The sequence below is a fragment of the Dermacentor variabilis genome, chromosome 2 (assembly GCF_050947875.1).
Source record: "Dermacentor variabilis isolate Ectoservices chromosome 2, ASM5094787v1, whole genome shotgun sequence".
NCBI classification, from domain to species: Eukaryota; Metazoa; Arthropoda; class Arachnida; order Ixodida; family Ixodidae; genus Dermacentor; species Dermacentor variabilis.
Window position 1 is genome coordinate 206,107,138 of NC_134569.1, and position 25,038 is coordinate 206,132,175.

A 25,038-nucleotide genomic window follows, 5' to 3' on the forward strand; every position below is an offset into this window, starting at 1 on the left:
GTTGGAAAAATTATCGATCACGCGCCCTGGTCAGCCAATCGGATAGCTCGCCCCACTGACGTCATATGGGTGATTTCGGTCATATGGGTAGGGGCGGCTTAAAATTCCGCCGAGCAGTGCGCTGCGATCCGCAGCGATGTGCATTTTTAAAACCTTATAATAAATTACACGCTTTACGCAGAGCACTTAGATGTGTCAATTAATGTTCAGAAGGACCTACTCTAACGACTCAGTACGTTTGTAGAAAATCGTCAAAAGCGTTTCAGGGTCCCTTTAATGACCATCGGTTATCTTCCCTCCTCATTACATGTCCTGCCCATGCCCATTTCTTTTTCTTGATTTCAACTAAGGTTTCATTAACCCGCGTTTGTTCCCTCACCCAATCTGCTCTTTTCTTATCCCTTAATGTTACACCTATCATTCTTCTTTCCATAGCTCGTTGCGTCGTCCTCAATTTAAGTAGAACCCTTTTCGTAAGCCTCCAGGTTTCTGCCCCGTACGTGAGTACTGGTAAGACACGGCTTTTATAAACTTTTCTCTTGAGGGATAATGGCAACCTGCTGTTCATGATCTCAGAATGCCTGCCAAACGCACCCCAGCCCATTCTTATTCTTCTGATTATTTCACTCTCATGATCCGGATCAGCAGTCACTACCTGTCCTAAGTAGATGTATTCCCTTACCCCTTCCAGTGCCTCGCTACCTATCGTAAACTGCTGTTCCTGTCCGAGACTGTTAAACATTACTTTAGTTTTCTGCAGATTAATTTTTAGTCCCACCCTTCTGCTCTGCCTCTCCAGGTCAGTGAGCATGCATTGTAGTTGGTCCCCTGAGTTACTAAGCAAGGCAATATCATCAGCGAAGCGCAAGTTACTAAGGTATTCTCCATTTACTCTTATCCCCAATTCTTCCCAATCCAGGTCTCTGATCTTTGATATCTTTGCATACATAATCCTATCAGTTCCTAGGGCAGACTCCTCACCGGTGTCCAAAGCAACACTGAGCTTGGCTACGCTGAAAAGACGGCTATAAGTGCAGCTGCCCTTTCGATTCAGTGCCTTACTTTCTGCTATAATATTTTGCTTCAGGAAAGCTTCGCAGTAATGTTCTGAACTAGAAACACGTTCTCCAAGGGCATTGACCTGGTCTTCTAAACTCTGGCATTGATCATCAACCAATAGCAAATGGTGCGAAGGCCGACCTAATAATTTGTAACCCTGTTCCTTAGTTTTGTTCCTTGCCTATATGAATTAATGCCCAATATCTTCTTTTGCCAGTTCTCTCTTTTAGCAATCCGTCGTGTTCGCATACCTTGTGGTTTGATATATTTAAGGTTTATGAGGCTCTCCGCCACTTAATAGCCATGTAGGAGGCACCACGCCTTGTCCTGCCTCCTTCGTGCTTCCTTAAGTTCCTCATTTCACAAGGAAAAGCGCCGTTTAGAAGTCGAGCCGTTAGTTTCTGGGCTGCATACTAATGCACCTTAAATTTTTTAAATCACCCGCCCAAGCACTCCGTACAGATAGTTAAGCAGAGAAGCGGAAACGTGCGGCCACGGTGTTTATCACTGGCTTAATCCCAACGGCTCATTAAACGACGGAGGCCGCGATTGCGTACCGGGCATCCGGCAGCCTACACTAGTAGGCTGTCGGATGCCCGGTACGCAGTTGCTGCCTGCGCTCGGCATCACAAGCCTGTTCTTGTGCCCAAGCTAGCAGCATCGGCACGGCGTAGACGAGCTCATTCCCGGGTGTGTTCGCATCGTTGCTGATCGAAAGCTGCCTGCTCCTCATGAGTACGTATGACGCGTGGCCTACCCATTTCAGAGCCGAAGAGAAACTGCTGCGCGCGCGCTCGGCTGCAACGGAGAGCAACGACGGACTGGCGCAGCCAATCGCGCGTCTCTCTTTCTCTTTTTTTCTTTTCTCCTCGGGCGCGTGGAGTCGCACCGGGGGGAGTTTTCGGCGTACAGGTGACAGACGGATAGACGGATGGACGAATCGGCGAGCCATATACAGCTTCGCTGTAAAACGCTGTTAGGTATGCTACGACATCATCAATACTGAGGGCACGGACATCATCCCAGGTCAACTGCGTAACTTCGCGAAACCGCATCCAGTTGACTGAATCGGCTTGTCATCTGGGCACCTGTGGAAAAAAGAACATTTTCTACTCGGCGATCTCTCGCATCACAACGTACGGTCTCCCCACAGGGTGCAATGCGCGTTTAGATACCTTACTAGTATATAGGGTTCAGGAAGTTGATCGATAAAGTATACTGAAATTTTGTTTTGCGAAGATGATAGCTCGGAGGAGATGTAAGCGGAATAGTCACCAGCTTATTGAACAGCGGTGCTCGGACGGCAACTGGGGACATTCGAAGTTGTAATTACAAGCAGGCAACACTTTTATCTACTATTATAGCCACCGCCCGACGAGGCGAGAGCATCGTCGCGGTCTTTCCGAAAAATTGCATATTGTGTAAGAAAGCATATTTAGCGCCAGCAAACAAGGACGGAAGGGAGACGACAACACAATGCGCTAACTTCAACAACTTGATTTTCAGGAAATACACCTATATAACCCATGCACGGTGGCGCCACCTTATCCAAATCTTACCCATCCAAAAAAGCCGTCTCCTTATCTAACAGGTCGATTGAAGGGGCACTACACACGTGTCTCTATTCCGCCAGATAGCCTGAGCTTCAATGATATCTCGCACGTCTTTTATCTTTGTGCTTCGCAAGAACCCGGCAGGATTCATACACCGGCGCACAGCCGCATTCTTGACAGTGGATTGACAGATGACCGCACTGCTTATTTTTCACAGTTTGGCAATGTTCCCGTAATCGGTCATTAAGACATCTCCCTGTCTGTCCGATGTATTTTTTCCCACAGGACAGCGGAAGCTCATATACAACAGTCTCTACGCATCCCACTGGCGCTTTTCGATGATTCGTAGAGCATCCGGCAGCTGGCTTACGGTACGGGTCCGTCAATCGACATACTTTTGCCAGTTTTTCTGGTGCTAGAAAGACCACTTTTGTGTCCACCCGGCTAGCCATTTTCTTAAGTTTATGTGCCGTTCTATGCAGGTAGGGCACTACCGCTACCTTCCTTCTACGTTCCGTTCCTTGATTTGCCGTGTCCTGAATTGTGCTATCTGACCTGCACCTTTCTAGCAGCCCCTCGACGACCGAAACTTGCACTGATTCCGGAAACCCTGCTGCTGATAACCTTCACCATTGATCCATAAGGCTCGTATAGATCTTGTGGTGGCAAGACTTCTTTAAAGCATTTCCAAAGCAGAAGCTGGCAATGCTCCTCTTGACGAGCTTCGAGTGGGCTGACCTATACGATAACAGGGGCTTATTAGCTCTAGGTTTATACTCCCAACACGTGTGCCGTTCCATGAACTCGAGCTGAATATCTAGGAAGCGCAGCACGTTATTGGAGGGCTCTTTAACCGTGAGAGTAAGTGGGCTAAGGCCTGCAGAAAATACTTCGTAAAGCTTGCCTACTGTAAAACGTGCGTCTGGTTCAAAAAGAACGAGATAGTCGCCAACGTATCTGACAACTTTAACCACCCTGTGCTCCGACAAGGTACGGGACAGGTTTCTGTTATGGTGAGCTAGAAAAATGTCACTTAGTATGGGCGCCAAACATGAACCGGGGTTTGCATCGGTCTGCGGTGTGGCGAGGAGCGCATGTTGGCGCCGTTGCTACTCTCGAGCAGTGTAGGCGGCGCCACGGTCGAGGAGAGAGCGTGAGAGAGAGGAGAAACGAGGAGGAATAAAGGCGGAGGAAGAGAGTGTCGCTACTTTACGAAGTTTAAGGGGTTTTAGTCAGTCATCGTCACCGGCGGCCTTTCACCGACTTGCATTCGACCGCGGTTGCTAAGGCGTGGGTAGTAGATTCTAGATTCCTTCTAGATTTTCAATATATGCGGCCCCGGTACTACTACGGTCGCAAGCTATGATCCGCCACGGCTGACTTAGCACCAGCGCCGCAGGTGCGAGACAGCCTGTCCTACGCAGCAGTCGCCACATCGGGCGTCCGTGCCTGCTGCTTCACCTATTTTACCGCGCCGGCAGCCTAGAGACAAAACGCCTCCTCCGTAGTGCCTAGGCAGAATAATTCAAGGAGCAAAAGCCCCCAGATTTTAGAGACTTTTAGCCTGTCCGCTTTCCGGGAAACGGGAGCGGTTTGGGCGGATTGCCGGATTTGCGGGGGCGTAAACGTGAGTGGTCTGAGCAGTGCAGCCGCCTGGTAGCGTGGAGTTCAACCAGACAAACGCAGTGCTAAAACTGCATTAACCCACTATATCCTGCTTTGCTAGCGGTGCAAATTTTTGGCAGCGGCGTAATTGTGAACACGATTACTCCACTGTCGAAAATTTACGCCAGCAGCTAAGCAGAATATAGTAATTAGCTTTGTGTTTATGTGGTTGAGCTTTGCGCCACCAGCCGGCGCCACCAATCTGGCCGCTCACGTTTACGCCCCCGCTAGCCGGAATACCGGACACGCTAAAAGTATCTTTTCTCTCTCGCCCGCTCTTCACTCTTAGTCGCTCCTGCGCAAGAACGGCTGGCAATCCCTCAAATGAACATCATGTGAACGTCTCGTGCGACACGTGCGTCAGCCACAAGTGTCCGTATCTTTGCTGAAAGTAGAAATTGATTCAACTAGCCCAGTTTTTCATTCTATTACCCCTAGCAGCCATGCTGCAACGCGACATGCACCTCCGCAAAATTTGCTTGCTATCACTAGCCATTCGATCCGTCCTTAGGCAGGTCGCACGACGACATCAACATCCACGGCCGCTCACTTCAACCACTTTCTTTTCCGGGGTCGGGCAACTCTGAAAATGGCGGTGCGCGTTCCGCGATTTCTTACGCCGCTTTTTCTGACATGGTTTCGCGATTCGCTTGACAATTTCCTACCCACGCGGGTGGCTGAGGTTCTGTAAACAATGAGGTGGGACGGGTGAAACCTTCGAAATTCCCGGCGCCTAAGTACAGCGCTAGTGATACGCTAAGCTAGCAAGGGCGTGTGTTGCGTCTCTTAAGACAGGAGTGCCACCGAGTGTTGTTGAAGCCAGGTACGACTGTCTCTCGATGCAGAAAACGTTCAATGCGGAGTTTAAGCGGTCTTCACGACGTAGACCCGACCCAACCACCTTGCCACGTCTTGCTGTTGTGCCAGGCTAACCCGATGTGCGCGCGTGGTGCGAATTTTGTCTCGGGCGATAAGTGATCAACGCGTCGATCGCCACAGTGCTGCATCATGCGTCAACTAAAGGTTGGCGACACGTTCGACTCGTTTACCGAATGGAAGAGCACGCTGGATGAGTTCTGCAAGGCGACCGAGCAGGGCTTTAAGGTTTACGCGTCCAAGTCGGTGAAAAGTTACAATAAGAAACTCGAGCAGAGCCGGCTCAAGTGCAAGACCAAGCTGCCGGCGCCGGAGACCGTGGATGAGAAATGGCAGTTCACCTACGTCCAGTACTGCTGCGTACTGTCGCGCGGCAAGAGCAAAGCACGCGACGATCCCAATGGAAAGTGAGTCCCGCCTGTGTGTCGTTGTAGCAGATATTTGTGTGCATTGGGTGCTCCGGCGATTGTGGCTTATTTGCGACGTTGTTCTTTCATTTGTGCTTACGGCTTCCGCGATTGTTCTCGTGGGGTGCTATGCTCGTAGTGCGGCACACGTTCGTTGTCAAATGTAGCTTGCACAAACGTTCAGTGCGCTGTGCCCGCACCTCCAGCTGACCGCACTGTCTAGTTCAGTGGAGGACACTTCAAGTGTAAATATTGCCCGATTTTCGTAGCTTACTGCTCTGAACAAGTATACCTTTTCTAGATGGTTGTCCAGTTCTGCCATGAGCAGGCGAAGCATGAAGTGCCGGTGCAGTTAGAAGTAACTGAAACTCTGTGCTACAACCTCAGCACATCGGCGCGCGACCTAGCAGAAATTGAAGCGCCTAATGCTCTTGTGCACCAACATGTTGACAAGAAGCTGCAAAGCTTTTACTTACTGTTGGGCCGCGCATCAGTGCATTTGAAGCCACTTTTCCTTTTTTTTTCATTTTAGTAGCACTTTTGTGGCGTTACTCGTCATAAGAAGGAAAGAATTGCACCAAGTTCGGCGCCAGTGCAATAAGCAGAAAAACATTAGTAATTATAGTGTTGTGGTAGCTTGCATGCCACTTAAAGTGACATTGTAGACATTGTAAACATTGACATAAAATAGAATCATGTTGGCCGCATCAGTGGCCGCTACGGTCCTGGCTCATATGGGAACCTTATTGCTCTATGTACAGTTGAGTTCATAAGTTAGGAGATGATCCGAGCAAATGGCCCATTCGCGATGCTGTTGAGAGTGTAGCATTGCGCATGCACATCCTTGCATACTCGCTGACCTGCTCATTCGCTCGCTTCATGCCGATGTACATGCTGTTTATCAGAATTCGTGGCAGCCTCAGCGCCACAGCCATCATTCCTGAGGGCTGAGTTCAGTGCCATTTTTGAATTATGCAAGTACCTGGTCACACTGCTGGTGCTTCTGCCATGACTGCTCGGGCTGTAAATGCTGCCCATGCTTTCTGTGGGACGGGCCGTGCCTAACACAAACTAGTGTCGGCCATAAAAAGAACGCTGTCGTGAAGTTATCATGCATGCAACCTTTCATTTGGAGTTTGTTACATGCTTGGAAGTGCTGGCACTTTGAAAGAGAGACATTGACTAGCAGCGTTCAGCCAGTGACAGTGGTTTTTGCAAAAAGTGGGCCGCTGTGCAGAACTCACAACGGACAGGCGCAGTAGAAATGTGTATAGAAACGAAAGAGGCATGTTCACAGTAACTAAAAATGTTAAAATGTTTTCATTTTATTCATTTAGCGCATACTGCACTTCAAAAACCAAGCAGGAGGGGGAAAAATGAACATAGGGAACGAAATTGAACAAGTTATACAATGGAATACAGTAAGCATTACTACTCGAAAAAAAGTATAGACTAACAAACCTGATTAAAAATGTGTTGAAGACGAAAATTGCACAAATTTGTCAAATCACTATTCGACGCCCAAAGAAAAAGCAGACACAAATTAGTTCATGAGTTGTCAAAATATAGACAAGAGTATGGCCTTATTAACAATGACGTTTACACAATATAATACATGTGTTTTTCGAAGTCAGGAAGGCCACATTCTGAACGTCACTGTTCCAACAGCTGCTAGTGTTGGCAGTGCGACCAGGCATGTCTGTAATTTAGAAACTGTGCCAAGTTCGGGCCTTGGCAAATGTGGCTGCTGCTCCGCAGCTTCATCATCAACACTATTTGCCGCGTACTCCCATGGCCTCCAAACTTATGAGCATGATTGTACATTAAAAACCACAATGAGGTTGCGTTGTTATGATTAGACTACCCCAGGTTTACCGCGCTGTGGGTAGCATGATGTGTGTTATCACATTCATACTTTACGTTGCCTCATCCTTCACATCCTTCAGCCATTACTCTCTCGTCACACCCATATGAAGCATTCTTAAATCAGAGAGCTTTCCGTGCTCTTGAATGTTATAACATATAAACCAGATTCCTGAATGATGAAACAAAAGTTTGCCATGGCCACAAACTTCGCTCACCCAACAGGACAAATTCTGTTGTTTATTGTAACCATTTGTCTCTGCACATAACATAGTGTTTGTGGCACACTATATAGCTTAGTGTGATAATGCTACTTAATTTGCACTTCACTAAAGAAAAAGCATTTTGGAGTGTAACTTTACTGCTATAATTACTGCAGCTGCTGTTTGTGGGATGCACATTAATCTTCCATGCATTTAACTTGAGCCATATACAGGATGTCGCAACTATCATACACCAACATTTAAATATATGCAAATGCCACGTACCTAGACTGAACCAAGGGAATATTGTATGCCGTTGCTTGTAGATACTCAGATTTTTTTTTTGCATTCTGCCTAATTACATAAGTATTTTTAATTAATCACTCAACTTCTCAGATATTATAATTCGTTGAAAAGTGTCAATGAGAAAATTGTAGAGCAACATGAAAAATACCTGATACAGTTTTCTGTTGCTTAATATATACTATTTAAAAGTGTTTTCCAAGCCTGAAAGAAGCCCGTGAATACACAATAAAATTTCTGTGTGATTGGCCACTTGAGGCACTTTGCGTGTATTTGCAGGCTTCTTTCACGCTTGGAAAACACTTTTATGTTGCACGTATTGAGCAACAGAAAGCTGTATCAGGAGTTTTTCATGTTGGTCTACAATTTTCTCATTCACACCTTTAATCTAACTATAAAATTTGAGTTGATTAATTAAGACTAATGTATTTGGGCAAAATGCTAAAAAATAATCTGGGTATCTCCACGCGAGAGCAAACAACATTGCTTCAGTTCTGTCCAGCTACGTGGCATTTGCATCTTTAAATCTTGGTGCATGATAGTTGGGACACCCTGTATATGCTTCCTCTAGATATTGTAAGGTTACATATGACATTGCATTGGGTCAAAACAACAGTGGTGGCATGACCGCTATGTAAAAAATAAACAATGAAGCCTAAACTAACATGACTGTTACAAGTGTTAAAAAAAAATAAGCAACTTGCATGGAATAACTGAAGCATTTAGGAAGGGTTAGTAAGCAAGCCACTTTGTGATGTGGCCTAATTTGACACACTCCTGAGTGTCATTATATTTAAGTCTCATTTGAAATGAAAATACTTTTATTATATTCCACATTTGTTATAAGTGCATACACTGATATTGGCAAAAAAAAGTTGTGATCAGGTCTTTGCAAAACAAATGCAAGCGCATACCTCTGACAGGCCTGCAGCATTAGATTACGAATGTGCTTTAAACAGCCGTTCATAATCAACATGCGGTTTGTGGGATATATTGGCTTGCTGGCTATAGGCCAGCCAAGCCCAGCTGTTGGCAAAAATGTGTATGCGAGTCCAGCATGTGCTGCATCAAGTGTTCGACATTTTTGCTACTAGAATGCATTCTTCAAGCTGTAAACAACATTCACTACACTGTAAACAATATTTTCTTGGATTTAGCACTTCACGTTTCATTATAGCAGTAGAGCGCTAATTGAAGTAAAGCAATACCAACCAAATTTTAAATTTACTGTGTTATATCAAGGTCAAACTGCACTAACATGTTACGATTTGAAAGTACCCTCAACAGCTACTGCTACGGGCTCATGAGTTGGGCATAGGTGTGACAGTTCCAAGCTGGGCTAGTTTGTTTTCATTCGGCATAAAGAAGAGCGCAGATAATGAGACAAGATATGTGCAAACACGACTGATACAAATCAGTCCTGTTCAAATTGCACCATGGAGCATATGATGATAAAAATGGACACGGCAGTCCTTTCATGTAGTTGGTAAATGTGCCGTGACATGGTTTAACTATTCTCGGTTTATCATTCTAACAGAGAGCACGAGGGCCAATATGTTTATACTTACAGAAAAAATTGCAATTTGAAATTGCTGCCCCCAAGCCCTTTCCGCTTTCAGTGACTGCCATTTTGGCATGACTTGTGTAACATCAGAAAGTGTGGGGCTAGCCCTGTGTCGTCTGCTGTGACACATTCTGAAACTATGTGCATGCCGTGGTAGGCTGTCCTTGATCTGTACACTCTGACGTCCAACAGAGCAGCAAAGGTGTCGACATTGCATTGCACCCGAAAGTATTTCACGTGTGTGATAAAAACGGCACGAACCAAGACCACCTTCAGAAACTAACTAGGGCTAACTGCCGACTGATATGTTGTGAAAACGAAAGCACGCATATAGTACCGTGCACAATGACCATGCAGAACACACTTCACTTTGTCACCCATCAGTCTTCCCAGATTGCTGTGCAGTTCAATTGCGATATAAAAAAAATTTAAATACACACTACATTTCCAGTGGACCGAATTCACTCAAATTTTGCCAACTTGCTATCAGATGCATTTGGTTTAATATGCAATGCATAATTCAAGCTTGAAAATTTGGTGTTGTGGCTCCTTTCAACGAAATAGCAACTCACATTTGTTAGCTGTGCATAAGACTTCAAGAATACTGATGACAGCCCTCTGGATGTCTATTCACTGCGCAGGATAGCATACAAAAAATGCAATGCAGCTTTGGGTATCAAGTTCGACAAGCAGAATGAAAAGCTGGTTCTCATCAAGGTGAACTTGGAGCACAATCACTCAGACCCGCCCGAGGCCCCTGACACTAATGCAGTTGACAGCACCAACGACCTCTCACAGGTATGGCCTTCAGTTTTTACTCTGTTTGCAGGACTGCATGTTTACTTGGGCATGTTTACTAGAAACAGTGCTTACAATTTAGTAAAAAACATGTTTATGGCATCTTCACTAGAAACTACCCAATAAGCAACAACTTCCATGTGTGACCTAGTAAAATGTAAGACTCGCATATATCTTCAGCCTGTAATCACAATTACAACACACTCCCTGTCCATCTCCATATTGCTATGTCATTGAAGTGTGATGTTTTTCTATTCTATGCATAGTGTGATACTTGAAAATGCTTTATGCCCTACAGCAATGCCAAGATTAAATAATTTGGTACTTTAAAGGCCAACTGCAATGAAATTTTTGACTGCATAATAAGCCCAGTTTCAGATCGTTTAGACATGCAGCAGTCTGTGCAAAGGTTTAAAGAGCAGATCTTAGGCGCGCGTTCCTGTGCTGAGCATCGGTGTGCCTCGTTCGCCTCGGCAAAACCAAGCACAGTGAACTATGAAAGAGCAAACGCAGAACACAGCAGCGGATGAAAGATGGTGAGAGCAAAGAGAGCATGAGGAGAAAAGCGAAGGAGCAGGGAGCAGCTGAAGCATGAGGAGGAAAGCGGAGGAAGCCACCTTGAAGCACCACCAAATGGCACTCACATACATGCATCCACAGCACCGGCCGTGCTGCAGGAGTAAAATAAAGAACCAAAAAGTTTGCCTTCACGCATAGCTTTTGCCGCAAGCATTTCCCGGTAAACATTGCAGTTTCATAAGCTGCAGTAGCCGAGAAGCGACAACTGTGTGGTCAGTCTATATTTAGGGCTGCGCGTCACGGCTCTGCCAGTTGCTGCGGTGATCACTGCAATGCCTCAATATAGCATGAAAGGAAAACATATATACAGCTGCACTAAAATTTTGCATTAGGGAGTATATTAAACATCAGTGAATCTTTTTGCTGGACATAAAGTGGATGTGTCGCAATGCGCTCACAAAAAATTGCGTCTTATATCGAATCTGAAAAAAATCCGCCGTTGCCACTTGCTGAAGTGATGCATGATTTAGACTGTGAAGAAACAGCACCCGGGTCATCTGCTTCCCTTGCTTGTATCGTTTCCATGCATCAGCGAACAATTCCTGCATGTCGATTAGCTATAGAGTTCATATACTGTATGAGGGTCCTAGGGTCTCTCAGGAGTATCAACCGCTATGGGTTCGAGCTTAGCGAGCCACAGGGCTGCGTCAGCTGTCGCTTAGCACGCCACTGCACATGCGCTCAGGCCACAAAGGGGCTGCTGAGTGCTATGCACACAGGAAAACACAGTGTTGCACTGAGTTGGTGAAAACCATTTATTGTCTGCAGAGTCACCCAACTTTGCACAAGGGCCTGGTCCCGGGGTTCGCGGGAACTAAAGGGCCCCCGCGCCATAGGCGAAAATACAGACAGGGACATCTATACTGCCATTAGGAAAAGTCCCCATGGCTAGGTGCTTGCTCTCGCAATAACCATTGCGCCAACTCGCAAGAGCTGTCCTTCGGCTTGGGCCTTCGATAAGTGTGGCTCAGCGCAGTTTGACCATGTGCGAGCGCTAGGCACCGCTCTTCGGCAGTGTCCGGAAAGGATCAACACAAGGTACAAGCTCACCATTTGGCCAAGGCACTGTACACGAGCTCAAGTCGAAGACACCAAGGGGCTGATGGATGAGAGGAAAGCGTGTTCGTACCCAGTGCTGGTCCCAGAGAGAAGACCTGCACTCCCATTGGGAGGAGCTAACAGTGGCTACCCCCACGATGCGAGCGCCCCCACCGAAAACCATCGTGAGTGGAGCGCCACTGCCAGCAACTATCGTGAGTGGAAAGGGGAGAGGCATAGGGATGACTGGACAGGTTACTGCCTGCGCAAAGGCGTTGAGGCATACCTGAATCCCCACATCCTCCTCTCTTTAATTACCCCCCTACCAGTCTGTCGAAGCAGCTGGTTGTGGATTATACACCAAAGGCAATTGAGCCTTTCATGTACTAGACAAAGGCTAACCCCAGCCCAGCAAGTACACTAACACCGAATTCTGACATACAAACTAAGACACTTTCATGCACTATATATGCAAAAAAAAAGACGTACAAGAATAGTGGTTAAATAAAAGAAGAATACTATGCAGTGTGTACTGCACCACCATTGCTTGTGTCCAAGTATGTGTTCAAGCATCCAATGGCCACGAAACACATAAGCGTTCTTCAACAGCTCAAATCACCTACAGAACAATGAGAAACCATGTCAAGAGAGACACCCATCGACCAGCAAACATTAAGCGAGTGATGTGTTGATGCACCTCGGTGCCTAAGCACAACGAGAGATCAGCAGTCGTGCGCTGTGTTCGGACTTTCACCATATCTGGCACAACTACCGCTCACCACCAGGTGTTTGCATTGTCTGCTTAGTTGCTATTTGGGGAGTCCCTGAAACAGTTTGACAAATTTTGTAGATGTATAGGCACAGGTACAGTAAAAGATTCGTGTCACAATTGAAGTGGCTCATATTAAGAGAGCTACAGACAATCACAAGTTACCTTCCTCCCTAGCCATGCTTTTCCTCTTCAACTTGTTCAGTGAGTGATTGGGGCTAAGTAGGGGTGTGCAAATAGGTTTTTGACACCGTATCGAATACGAATCGAATACGAATCGAATAGTGCCGGAAGTGAGTCGAGTCGACTTTTAAATACCTATCGAATAGTTTTCATAATGAACAGCCGTTATCACAATACTATTATAAAATAAAGTTTCTGTCGTTGCATAGTACGTTAGGAAGCATTGTTTATTAAAAGCACAGATGGAGCATTAGAAGCAAATAAGGCCTCCTAAAAAAACACTCTTAGGTTTCACGTGCCAAAACCATGATATGATTATGATGCACACTGTAGTGGAGGACTCCAGATTTATTTTGACTACCTGGGGTTCTTTAATATGCACCCAATGTACAGTACACGGATGTTAATTGCATTTCGCCCCCATCGAAATGCGGCCACTGCAGTTGAAGTTCGATACCGTACCCTCAGGGTTAGCAGCGCAACATGAAAGCCACTACACCACCACAGCAGGTTACAGGGCTCTTGAGAAAGTGCGAATGATCACAGTACAGCCTGTAAAGTATGGCTACCTAAGCGTCATAGCCTGCTCCGCTACCAAGTTCTCGCATCTGTACCAAGCCCGTGGGGTGAAAATTTACCGTACTTTTACTCCTGTTTTATGCTAATTTGGGCACAGTTTACATTCTGAAATATTCTAGAAGTATTAAAAAAAATATTTGCATGTATGAGTAATGAGTATTCGATTTGTAGACAGAATTGATTAGAGCACTATTCGATTCGTTATTCGAAAGTTTTGAATATTTGCCCAACCCTAGGGCTAAGCTCCACCTTCACTGACTCTGCGTCATGATGTGACGTCGTGTTGTCTACTTTCGGTGTCTTGGAGCCAGCTTGCAAAGCGTCTCCATCCACTCTGCTAGCTGCCTGGCCATCGATCACCAGTAAGAGCCATCCAAGCAGCATGCATTGAGAGTTTTCTGTTGCAGTCCCAAGCATGTCTGGTATTCCAGTAAGCACAGGCACGCTGTATGTACTGCTGGATAGGTGCAGGCATCAGTGTGAGGGGCCTGCAAGGTGCGGCCGCCTGGTGGCAGACTACTCAACCAGCCAAACAGAGCTAATATTGCTGTAACCAAAGGTAAAACATATCAAACCTTACCTAAAATCAAACCTAAAAAAAACATGTTCACAATCACACTGCCATCAAATCTTTACACCAGCAGCAAAGTAGAATACACTTTCTTATCGCTATATTAGTTCTGTGTTTGTCTGGTTGACCACTTTGCCTCCAGGTGGCTGCACCCTGCAGGCAGCTCACGTTTTCAACTCCACTGATAGGGCAAAATGCCTAGTCAGCCTGCATTTAGCAGAATGCCAGGTTTGCTAAAGCTATTGTGATTGTAATCCTCTGGCGGGAAGCGACAGCCCCAAACGGGTAGATCCTGGTGCTAATCAGATACCAACAACCCGATATGCTGCAGCCACTCTACTCGCTTGTTGCCTTGCAGAGGGATATGATGTTGCAGCTTGACATGGCGCTGATCGCTAGATTTGCAGCCCACACTTTAACAAGGGTGACTCATGGTCCTTGTGCAAACAAAACTCGAGACCAACACTGACTGCGCAGCTCGCATCAACACGGAGCATGTTGTAACAGACGTAGACAACACTTACTGTGCCCGAAGGGCTTCAGTGCAGTTGTAGATTGTTGTGTATTCTCTTTCTTTTACTTTTTCTTTGTAGAAATGAACTAACCATAATTTTAACTATTACAAACATTTGTTCACGATAAAGTTCGAAAAATAATTGATGATGCAACCTGGGTAACTAGTAAAATAGCTCACCCAACTGACGTCACATGTGCCAGCTACATAGATTGTATCAGGGTGGCTGATAATTCGGAGGAGTGGGTCCACTGCAATCAGTAACAATGCACACCTTTAAAACTTTATAATAAACTACACACTTCATGCGAAGTGACTAAATGTGTCACTTAAGCATCAGAAGGATGTACCCTAGGAACTCAATATGTTTGTACAAAATTGTCATAATCATTTCAGGGTCTCTTTAAATGCTGCTGCTAAGGAAATTAGACAATCACCAGCCCTGCAGCTTTGCCAAGATTACTCTGATAGTATCTATGTGCTATGCATTTATAGCCAATTTTGCCCAAGTGATATTTCATTGCAGTTTGCCTTTAATTGGCTCAAGAGATTCATATTGTAACACCATTTCACAGCTACAATGTTAATACAACACAGTGATTTTCTAAAGCAAAGGTGGGATGTAGTTACATGTCCTCTTTGTGAAGATTGGTTCTGCAGGCAGATTGCAGTTCAGATCCTTATAAGGCAACAAAATAACATAGAGAAGGCAGTGTGCTTGAAATTTAAAGACTTTACATTTATGAGTAAAATAAACAGGAATGAACATTACAGTGCTACAGTCAAACCTCTTTATAACAAAGTTGAATCTGACACAATACCTTTATTACATCCAATATTCATTATAAACAAGTTATTTGTTACGCACTGTAAGGAAGATAACGAACATGTGCCCAGAGTCAGCAGCATCGGCAACATCAAGCACGCAGCAGAGGCTTGAGCTCGGGAACTGCGCGGTGCATCCTAGAACGAGCGGTCACTATGAACCCCAATAAATCTCCTTTATACGCACTGATATTGGCAAAAAATATTCTACATATGCTTGATTATATTGAATAAGTCATTATATCGAGGTTTGCCGGCACTTTTGGGCAAACTATATGTAATGATGGTGTAAGCTGTGTGTCATCTCATCTCAAGGCCGAAGGGATTTCTGTACTTACCTGATTTTAATGCATCCCCAAATGTAATGCGCATCTCATTTTTGTGAGTTCAAAGTAAAAAAATTAAAATGCACCTGAATGTAAGATGCCCCCGATTTATCAAAAGGAAAAGTTTAGCATGCCCCCATGTTAGCAATAAAAAAAACAAATACAAGGCATGCGAAATTTATCCTTGTGAAAGGAATTCTTTCTTTAATTACCTTTTATAATGAAAGCAGTGCATCGTCATTGCCATTTGTGCTTCATTGGCCAAAGATACCCAGCACACAAGGGTGGTATTCTCGAGTGATCACTTTCAGAGACACTACAATCACTTTTGCAAGATTTTACAAGACTCTGCATTGGACTTGTTGAAACACATGGCCGACTGGGCTCCTGATATGGTTTGCAGATAGTGAGCTTGGCATAGCGCCATAATCGCTGGCGGCCGTATACAATGACGCATCCGGCGCTGAGTTGTGTGAAATGTCACATTAGCAATAGTGTAACTGAAGGTGATTACCGAGAATACTGCTCCAGATCGTAGTCGAGCACAAAATGAATACACAGCAACCTCCATGAAAACGGGCTTTGTTGTCAACTTGTGATGGCAAATGCACTGTATCTGATGGCTCTTGCCAACGGCGAGAGCGCAGCTTTGCTTTCGTATCCTATTGTCACATGCAGGCAACCTACGGATCAATTTTCTCAAAAAAAGGGTGTGCGTTAGGTTAGGGTAAATACGGTGAGGGAAGACTGTTTTAATATTTTTTTATCGCAGTACTAGCTGTTATGTAAACACTCCTGGCAAATATTGGCCACTACTGTGATGTTACATATGAAATACTGAGTGTGATAAAAAATTGGAGGACGCTTAAGCTTCACCTTCAAAAGTGGAACGCGACAGCATTCCCGTCGACCCTCCAAGGGGTGTAAGACAATGCGCTACGGCGCAGTGATCACTTACGAGGCGCCCTGCATCGGACTTTCCACCCACTAATCACGCGGTGAGCGTCGAGCAATGCAGCGTTCAGCGCGGCAACGAAACGTGCACCTGAGCAAGCGGAACAAACCAGAGAACTCTGTGTCTCGGAACGTCGTGATCGGCACGGACAACCGGGTGGCGACGCGCCTCGCACCGGTCCCCACGCAGCCCCAATGCACGCGTGGCGCGCTACCTGTCGGGGCAGCGCCGTACATTGCGAGGAGGGGGTCTTCTGTGTTTGCCGCAAGATGGCTCTGCGTGTGCGGAAAGCGCAGAAGAAATGTAGCGGAAACGTACTTTGCTATGCATTTAACTGCAACTTCTGTAATTTACATGCTCATAATTACTGATATACACAACAGTATAACTTTCTACGGCACGTTTGTAAGTCAACTCCGCATTCACTGGAGGCGTTTTTGTCCCACTTTGAACGATCGAACTCATGGCTGAGTGGTAGCGTCTCCGCCTCACACTCCGGAGACCTTAGTTCGATTCCCACCTAGCCCATCTGGCAAGTTGTTTTTATTTATGAATTGCCTTCCGGCATTTTTCGCTGATGGCCAACGCCGCCGACACCGACGACACCGGCTTTTCTGCGACACGAGCTCCTTAAAGTTAGAGGTGCGTACACGATACGCGGAAGGTGCAGAGGTAGGCACATGAGTGAGCCGAGAAGGATGGCGCATTTATGCATGCAGTCTTCCCACACATCCAATGTTGGAGGTCATGTGATCAAGCACACGCTAGGTGCAAAGAGTAGGCGAGTCCTCCTTTAGCCCAGCCATGGCTGCACAATGGCTGCCCCAGGCACTATATTTTAGACGTCATCTGTGGCAGGTGTCAATACTAAGAGCAAGCCAAGACGGCTAGTGGCTTCATGCAGGCTGTCTTCCTACGTGCCTAGTATTTAAGGTCCTGTGGGAAACCATCTTGCATTAACTTCTGTCGAAATGAACTCTTGCACACGCGCTTATCGGCATTTCGTAAGTGTGCTAATGGAGCACTGCAAGCCACTGATTTCGTACAGCGCTCATCGCTTGATGCCTGATGCCACTAAAACTGAAGCAGCATGGGAACGGAGGCATGAGCAAATGAGAGAAGTTCAGAAACAATGTCATGCTGTCATTGTCACTGTTATTCCACCATGATCATTATGCCATCACCCTGCCATCATCTCCGCCACCCCTTTTGTCATTGTTGTCACACATGTATACACAATTGGACATCTTAGCAGGCTTATTAGACAATAATATCCCAGTAGCTTCTGGCAATATTTCGTAGTTTTTAAAAGCACCTATTCACGTGCAGCACAGCACAGAGACAGCAGAGCTTTGTTTGTTGTTTTTCTTGTACCGACCATCTTGTTTGCTTTGGTAATTGATAGAAGAATCGGCTTATGGTGCTGCCCTGTGTGATTATTGCCCATTTCGTCTGACCAGGAGGGCCTCACAGCACTGCAAGATTCAAACTTGGGTGACCTGGAGGCCGACGGTGATGGGGATGCCCAGATTGAAGCCGATGGGGACCAGGGAGGTGAACCCGAGTCCAGCTCCAGTGATGAAAGCGATGATGATGAGGATGGCATGGATCCACTGCACACTGGCGTTGGTGAGGAGTTCCGGGCACTCAGTGTGCGTCATGCCCGGCAATTGCAGCTTACCCTGGGTGGTGCCAGTGGCAATGGTGCAGCCACGGACAGCTCACTACGTGAGGCTACTGAGATCGCGTCACTGCTACGTGAACTAGAGAAGCTGGAGGAGGCAGATGCTGACGCTGCAGTCTCTGTCATTGTGGGCGCCGGTGATGCCGTGACAGCTGTGTTTTTCCAGACGGGTGCCATGCGCCGATCGCTACGCCAGTTCCCCGAGCTGCTGCTCTTCGACAGTGGCTACACATTCGCCGCCATGGTGACGGGGCCCGGGGGACGGCCCCGGTTCTCGCTTGCCTCGTGGAGCGGCCACGATGCGGCTGGCCTGGGCTGCCCATTTGCCTTTGCGCTCGTCATGCGGCCCGTGCGGCTTGTCGTCGGTCTGCTGATGAGCGTATTCACACAGGCCAACCCTGTGGCCTCCCAGGTGCGTCTGCTGCTGCTGGGCAAAGAGCAGCTCAAGCTGCAGGGCCTGCGGAACTTCTTCGACCAGGCAAGCACCACGCTTCTGTGCCACTACCACGTCATTCGGTGAGCTTCTCCCCGTCATTATGCTGGTGCACCTGTTCTTTTTGGTGAAACTGTTTCGGCATGCACTGTATGAATAAGGTCAGGGTGCACAAATGCTTGTGCACTGTAGTCTTAGCCCACATAGCTGCTATTAAAAAGAAATCTGGTTCATTTATATGCATCAGCACACAGAGTGACTAAGACTAAAGTCGAAATTGGCGTGAGTTTTAGTGTTAGTTTTAGTACTATTTGCTGATCAATGTAGACTTGTTCCCACTTGCCACTTTATGATCACATTCAGAAACAAGGTGTTGTTTTCTGACGTTAAGTACTGTCGAATCTCACTAAAATGAAGTCACATCCTGCACCCAATAGCACATCCATTATAGTATTCTATATTCGTTATAAGTGTACACGCCAATTCACAATCAGGTCTACACGAAAGAAACGTGCATAGTGCCACTGAAGGGCCAGCAAAGGGCGTCCTGCAGATTTTGATGCCCTATTGGTGGCTTGCCTTGCCGATACATTATGCGGTAATGACAATAAATTACATATTAGTACGGGCTTTGGACTGTCGCTAATACTACACAGCCTTGCCAACCAAAACAAGCCCAGCTGTAGACACAAACGCGTGTGCATGTAAAGAATGTGGCATTTTATGTTGCTCTTGCTGAGTACAGAATACCGTGAAATCTTGCTGGAACAAATGTCACAGGACATCTGACAATTATTTGTTGTTGTATTGGTGTATCAAAAACACCTAAATTGGCATTAAAGACTAAATCAAACAAAAGGGATCGCCTACATTTGAGAGAAGCTTGTCCACAAGCGCGTTTATGTTAATGGCAAAAACTCCAAAGGATATTCGTGAAAGCGCGCATTCATTGGAAGTCATCTCCATCCGGTGCACACACAGCTCATGCAGACCTTGAATCTAATGATGTGCGAGTGTGCCTGGCCATACATCTGTCCACCATACCAACAGTTACCGCTAGTGAGATTGTGTGCTACATTTTCGTGTACGTTTCACTTGTGGTATGATGAAAGTTAAGGCTGCAGGGCACCATCGATAATGACAGGGTTATGTTTAAGAGTGCCAATTGTCACATATGAGCCATGCGGCAGTGTATTTCTTCAGAGCACAGATAATGCACCTCGAGCCATCACACCCACTGCGCCTAATCTCACTGAACGCCGGTGGCTGGTAGTAAAGTGCAGAGCGAGCACTTGTTATATACCTGAGACCTGCACATGATGCACCACTGCACATTGTCACCATATGGTGTCGAAATCCTTAAGCATAAACGAATTCTGTCGCTTTCCTTGTGTTTTTCGCCTACTTGCTTATTGATCGTGGGTTTGGGTGGCATCGCATACCTGCCTTTTGCCGGCGATATTACTTTTCAATCCTTCAAGATTGTTGCGATTGTGAAAGATGGAGTGGGTACGATCACGATCTTGCAGTTCTTAATGCCATGCCGACTGTGCCGATTTGTGTAGTTTCTATTGCTGTGGGCCGCCGTTACTATCGGCATTGGCAATGAGGCTGGTGCGGATTTGTAATCACAGACATGCCGGAACATCTGCTGTTGATGGTGGCACACCGGATTTTTGCAGCATTATAACTCGCAATTGTGAGCGATATTTCAGGTTACAAATTTGTTATTTTGAGGTGCTACTAAAACCGAAAAATCATAGAATTTCGGCCGTTATCTTCAAGTATCCTGGTTTCTTAAAATTTGTAGTAAGGAAATATTTTTACGTTAGAACAGTATGCTTCTGGCTAGGCATTTTTCAAATTTTCAGTAATCTAAAAAATATATTTATTAATATGAGGTTCTCAGATACGAGATATCGCTGAACTTATTCAGAGCCCCATGCAAACATTAGTTTGCTTCACTCTAATCAATACTGTATAAGATCCCACATTTACGGTTTCATTATAACACAAGGACACCAATGAGTATGACCAACTAAATATTAGGTTTACTTTGTTATGGTAACTCGTAATTCATTATATCCAAGGCTCAACTTCATGTGTAACCAGTGTGTGTTTGTGTGCAAAAGTACGCACATAAACTGCAGAAATAACTGCATACAACTCCGAAATCTTTGTAGTAGCTTTGCCATCTCTTCGGCGATGCAGCCAGAAGGCTGCTCTAAAGGTGGTTTCACGATGGTGTTGCCTATAATGTGGAACTACACCTTCACGGTTTAATTCATGCTGCTGTGAAGCCATATGAAAATTTGCATATAACCTGTACACCGATTTGACTGTTCAATTTTCAAAATTGCTGTTGCATGCTAAATGCACAAAAATAAGGTCAATTTTAAAACGTATTATTGACAGCCTCAATTTTGGTGGGCAAGTCACGCAGCTCATAGCCAAGACCAGGCAATGACGAATTTGTTTACACTCACCTACTGATTTCTGCAACTGCTAATTATTCAAACAGAATATTGGCTGTCACAAATATAAAAATAATAATAAGAATAAAAAATAAACTTCCAAATACAATAGCCAAGAATAGAAAACAGCGCAAGTATAGAGAATAATCCCATCATTGAAGAGACACTAAAGGCAAATATAAAGTCAAGCTAAAGTGATAGATTCATGCTTAGGAGCATTAATCTATCACTTTAATACTATCACTTCTGTCTTATATTGCATTGTAATATAAGACAAAAGAAAATGCTACTTGTCAACTTCTGTTTGAATCTTAGAACGAATAACTTTTTGACGTTACCCTTGAATACGACGCAAGCAGTCGAAAGGTTTCGTGCTCGACTTCGCGCTGCCTGCGCTTTTGCATTTCAGTAGTTTCATTATTGCATATTGCAGCACTGGTTTTTCTGGCTCGCAAAACCCACACAAACTGTGAGTAGCTTTCCCTACCATTTTCCACTGTCTTGGCTCGATTCCTGTCCACATTTTTGCATTTTGCACAAAAAATAGTAGTGCTAACTGTTGGGCACCATTTTATTCACCAACGGCAGTGAAAGGCGTTGATGGTTTATGCATCACTACAACTCCCCTCTCAGGGGCAGGTGATTTAAATTGCACTGAATATATGTGCACCCTTCAGACGCAATTTTCTCTTAAACCAAGTCCTATCTCGGCACAAAACAAGCACTTCCAGGTTTCTGGAATAATACTTTGACAGTCCACGTTAACTTAATATTTGTCTTTGGCATCCCTTTAAAAAGAACACATGACATGTCCCAAGGCAAGAGCAGCTAAAGTCATAGGAATTAAAGGAAAACCAAAGTACTCCCAACTTTTGTGCATCTTTTGTGAGCACTCATTCACAAATCCTCAGAATGGGCACCTTCTCCTGTTTGCTGATAGTGTAAAGTAACTCCCTTTATACCCTCCTCTTTCTTTCTTTCTTTCTTTCTTTCTTTCTTTCTTTCTTTCTTTCTTTCTTTCTTTCTTTCACTGGTCTTGCAATATTCTCTCCCCCTATACTTTCCTTCTAGTTTTCTTTGTATCACCTAATTTTCTTGCTAGTACCTTCCCCGTTTCCTACTTTCTCTCAGCCAATTCAGAAAGTATAGTACCAGGTCTGTGGTATTCGGTCACTCTTTCATAACCCCTGGTGGTGGCTGTCTATCCGTTTGCCCATCCTACCATCGGGGCTACTTCCACGAGATCACCTGCGGGGTGGCTCAGCAACTATGGAGTTATGCTGCTGAGCACAAGGTTGCAGGGTCTATTCCCGGCCACTCTGGCTGCATTTCAGTGGTGCTGAAATGCAAGAATGCGACTTTGGGTGCATGTAAAAAAGCTTATGTGATGTAAATTAATCCAGAGCCTTTTACTGCAGTGGTCTCTCATACCCCACTGCTGAATTGGAACATTATAAAGTCCACAATTATTAGTTCCACGGGGTCCTCTGCACTCTGGAGGACAGCATGTCGGCCCACATACACAGTGGCTGCAGAACTTTTGACAAAGTCTGAACCTGACCGCGCAGCTCGTTGCTGGGCAAGATGGACCAGCTGAAAATGCCGCCGTCGGAGCAGGAGCGTGTGTGCCGAACGCTACGTGCCATGCTGGCATGCCTGCACGAGCGCACCTACATGGACAACCTGCGACGGCTGCTGATGGCCAAGGGGCGCTTTTCGAACCACTTCCAGCACGTGTGGCACGAGCAGCGGGACCTCTGGGCCGGCTTCCGCCGGTCGGGCCTCGTGCCCTGGTGTGCAGGTGTCAACGACCGCGTCGAGGCGCTCGTCCAGTTCCAGCAGGTGCGTCACACCACGCACACCCAACTGGTGCTTTTTACTGCAGTAACTGCTGTGTTTACTTGTCGAAGCCTCACATGTCCACTTTGAAACATGAAAATACTGAAGAAAAAAGAAAGGCTCTTTAGTAAATATTGCGCAATTACCTACGCACTGAGTCATTCTTTTGAGCCACTACTAAATGGCACCAGTTACTCTCCTGCCTATGACATCATCACCGTATCCCACTGTATCATTTCTCATAAATCTACCGGATGTCAATGATATTGGCTGCACTGTGGCACATTTTTTACCTGTGTTGTGCTTTCGATGATGGAGAAGTACCCGACAGCATGGATTGTGGCCTCCAGGCTCCAACTGATTGCATATTCGAAACAACATAATAAACGTGCAGCTGGGCAGAAGTTCGAAGTTGGAAGCATTGAGGACAACTGATTAAAAGTATTTGCAGTCGGCTGCCAGTGGTTGTGTTATCTCACAAGGCAGTCTGAGTGTCCTTAGAGGCTTCATTAAGTAGCCATGCTTCTCACAAGGCCCGCACCCTGTAGAGCTGAAAAAATAAATTATAAAATAAGTGGGTTTTACTTGATTAAATAATGAATCCTGGGAATCTTCTGGCTGTCAAAGTGCTTGTAAACAGGTCTGCAGTTGCAGCTGAGTGGCCTTGATGTTTCTTGCTGAACACATGGTCGCACTTTCAATTCTTCACTGAGGCAGCAGTGTTCCAATGACGGAGAGGTGCATGGACACTCATGTACTGCACTTGAGTTCACATTATATGGACCCCAGGGGGTTGCAGTTAACCCACAACCTTCCATAGCGGTATGTGCTGTAGTCACTTGGGATGTTAAACCATTTCAGGTAAGCCACTCGAACTAGTGAGAGAGACTCATCGCTTGTTCTGTGTTATAAAATCGTTGTCAGCTTGAGTTCACTGGCATTGTACAGGGTGGAGGGGTGCGCACTTATGTCCCAGTGCTGCCCTGCATGGCCTAGTTTTTTCCGTATACAAGCTTGACATTATTAATAATAATACAGTGTAGTGGAGAGCAAAGGTTCAGTAATGCAACTGCACTCATTGCTTTTTTTCCTTGGCCATCCTTGTTCCCCTAGGTAGAGTAGGCAAGGTCAACCTTTCTGCTGTTCTTTAAACAAATTCTTTAACGCACAATTTCGATGCCAGGTATCAAGAATTGTGTTATAATTGCCACTAAGTTTGTGATGTTCACTATTTAGTTTATAGTTAGTGACATTAAACTACATATGTTGTTAGTCTGAAATATAAACTGGCGAGTGCTGAAAGCGTCTTCACTTTATTGGAAATCCTGACTCTCCAGAGACACGCAGTACCTTTGGAGGCAAAAGCAGCAAAGCCAAGTGAACGCACCAGGGTGCTCTGCTCAGATGGTTCTGCTGGAGCTAGGGCAGCGTTTTGGCAGGCAGGAGCATTGTGCACACACGTATTAGTTTTCCTGCCGAACAGCTGTGCGCATATCACACCGTGGTGCTATCACTGATCTGAGTGGAATCAATTGTAAACTTGAAGCTAAGTCTATCTCGTACTTTCTTTTTAAGCACTGAAAAACGGCAGCGATTTTCCTTCGGTCTGATCTGGTGCACCTTCGAGGTGTGACACCTGCAACAGCACTTGCAGCGCTCCTCATCACGCCAGCATTCTGAGATGCCTGCGGCGAATCGCTATACCTTACTATCGTTTTCAGTGGTTTGTCTTAAGGGGAAACTGCCAATTTTTTTCAGTAGAATCGAGAGCCAGAAACGTTGCAACGAAACGTTCAAAGTCAAGTTCTAGTTTTTTGCGTGCAAAAACCACCATTTATTATGAGGCACACCGTAGTGGGAAACTCCGGAATAATTTCAACCACCTGGGATTCTTTAACGTGCACCCAATACACGTTACACAGCCATTTTTGCATTTCGCCTCCATCAAAGCGGGGCTGCTACGGCCAAGATTCAATCC

The 25,038-nt window shown here is 45.6% G+C and overlaps 1 protein-coding gene across 5 annotated transcripts in view; it reads left to right on the forward strand.

The window, feature by feature from the left end:
* The first annotated feature begins 4,705 nt into the window (after positions 1-4,705).
* LOC142573057 (uncharacterized) overlaps positions 4,706-25,038 on the forward strand; it is a 110,536-nt gene continuing 90,203 nt past the window's right edge. For 3 of the 5 annotated variants that reach the window (XM_075682563.1, XM_075682564.1, XM_075682565.1), the window contains exons 1-4: positions 4,707-5,560; positions 10,135-10,291; positions 18,091-18,830; positions 22,790-23,063. In XM_075682563.1, the coding sequence (XP_075538678.1) occupies positions 5,286-5,560; positions 10,135-10,291; positions 18,091-18,830; positions 22,790-23,063 (1,446 nt within the window). In that variant the 5' untranslated portion in view covers positions 4,707-5,285. Of the gene's footprint in view, positions 5,561-10,134; positions 10,292-18,090; positions 18,831-22,789; positions 23,064-25,038 lie in introns of all 5 variants that reach the window. The other 2 variants (XM_075682562.1, XM_075682561.1) reach the window with 2 other exon arrangements.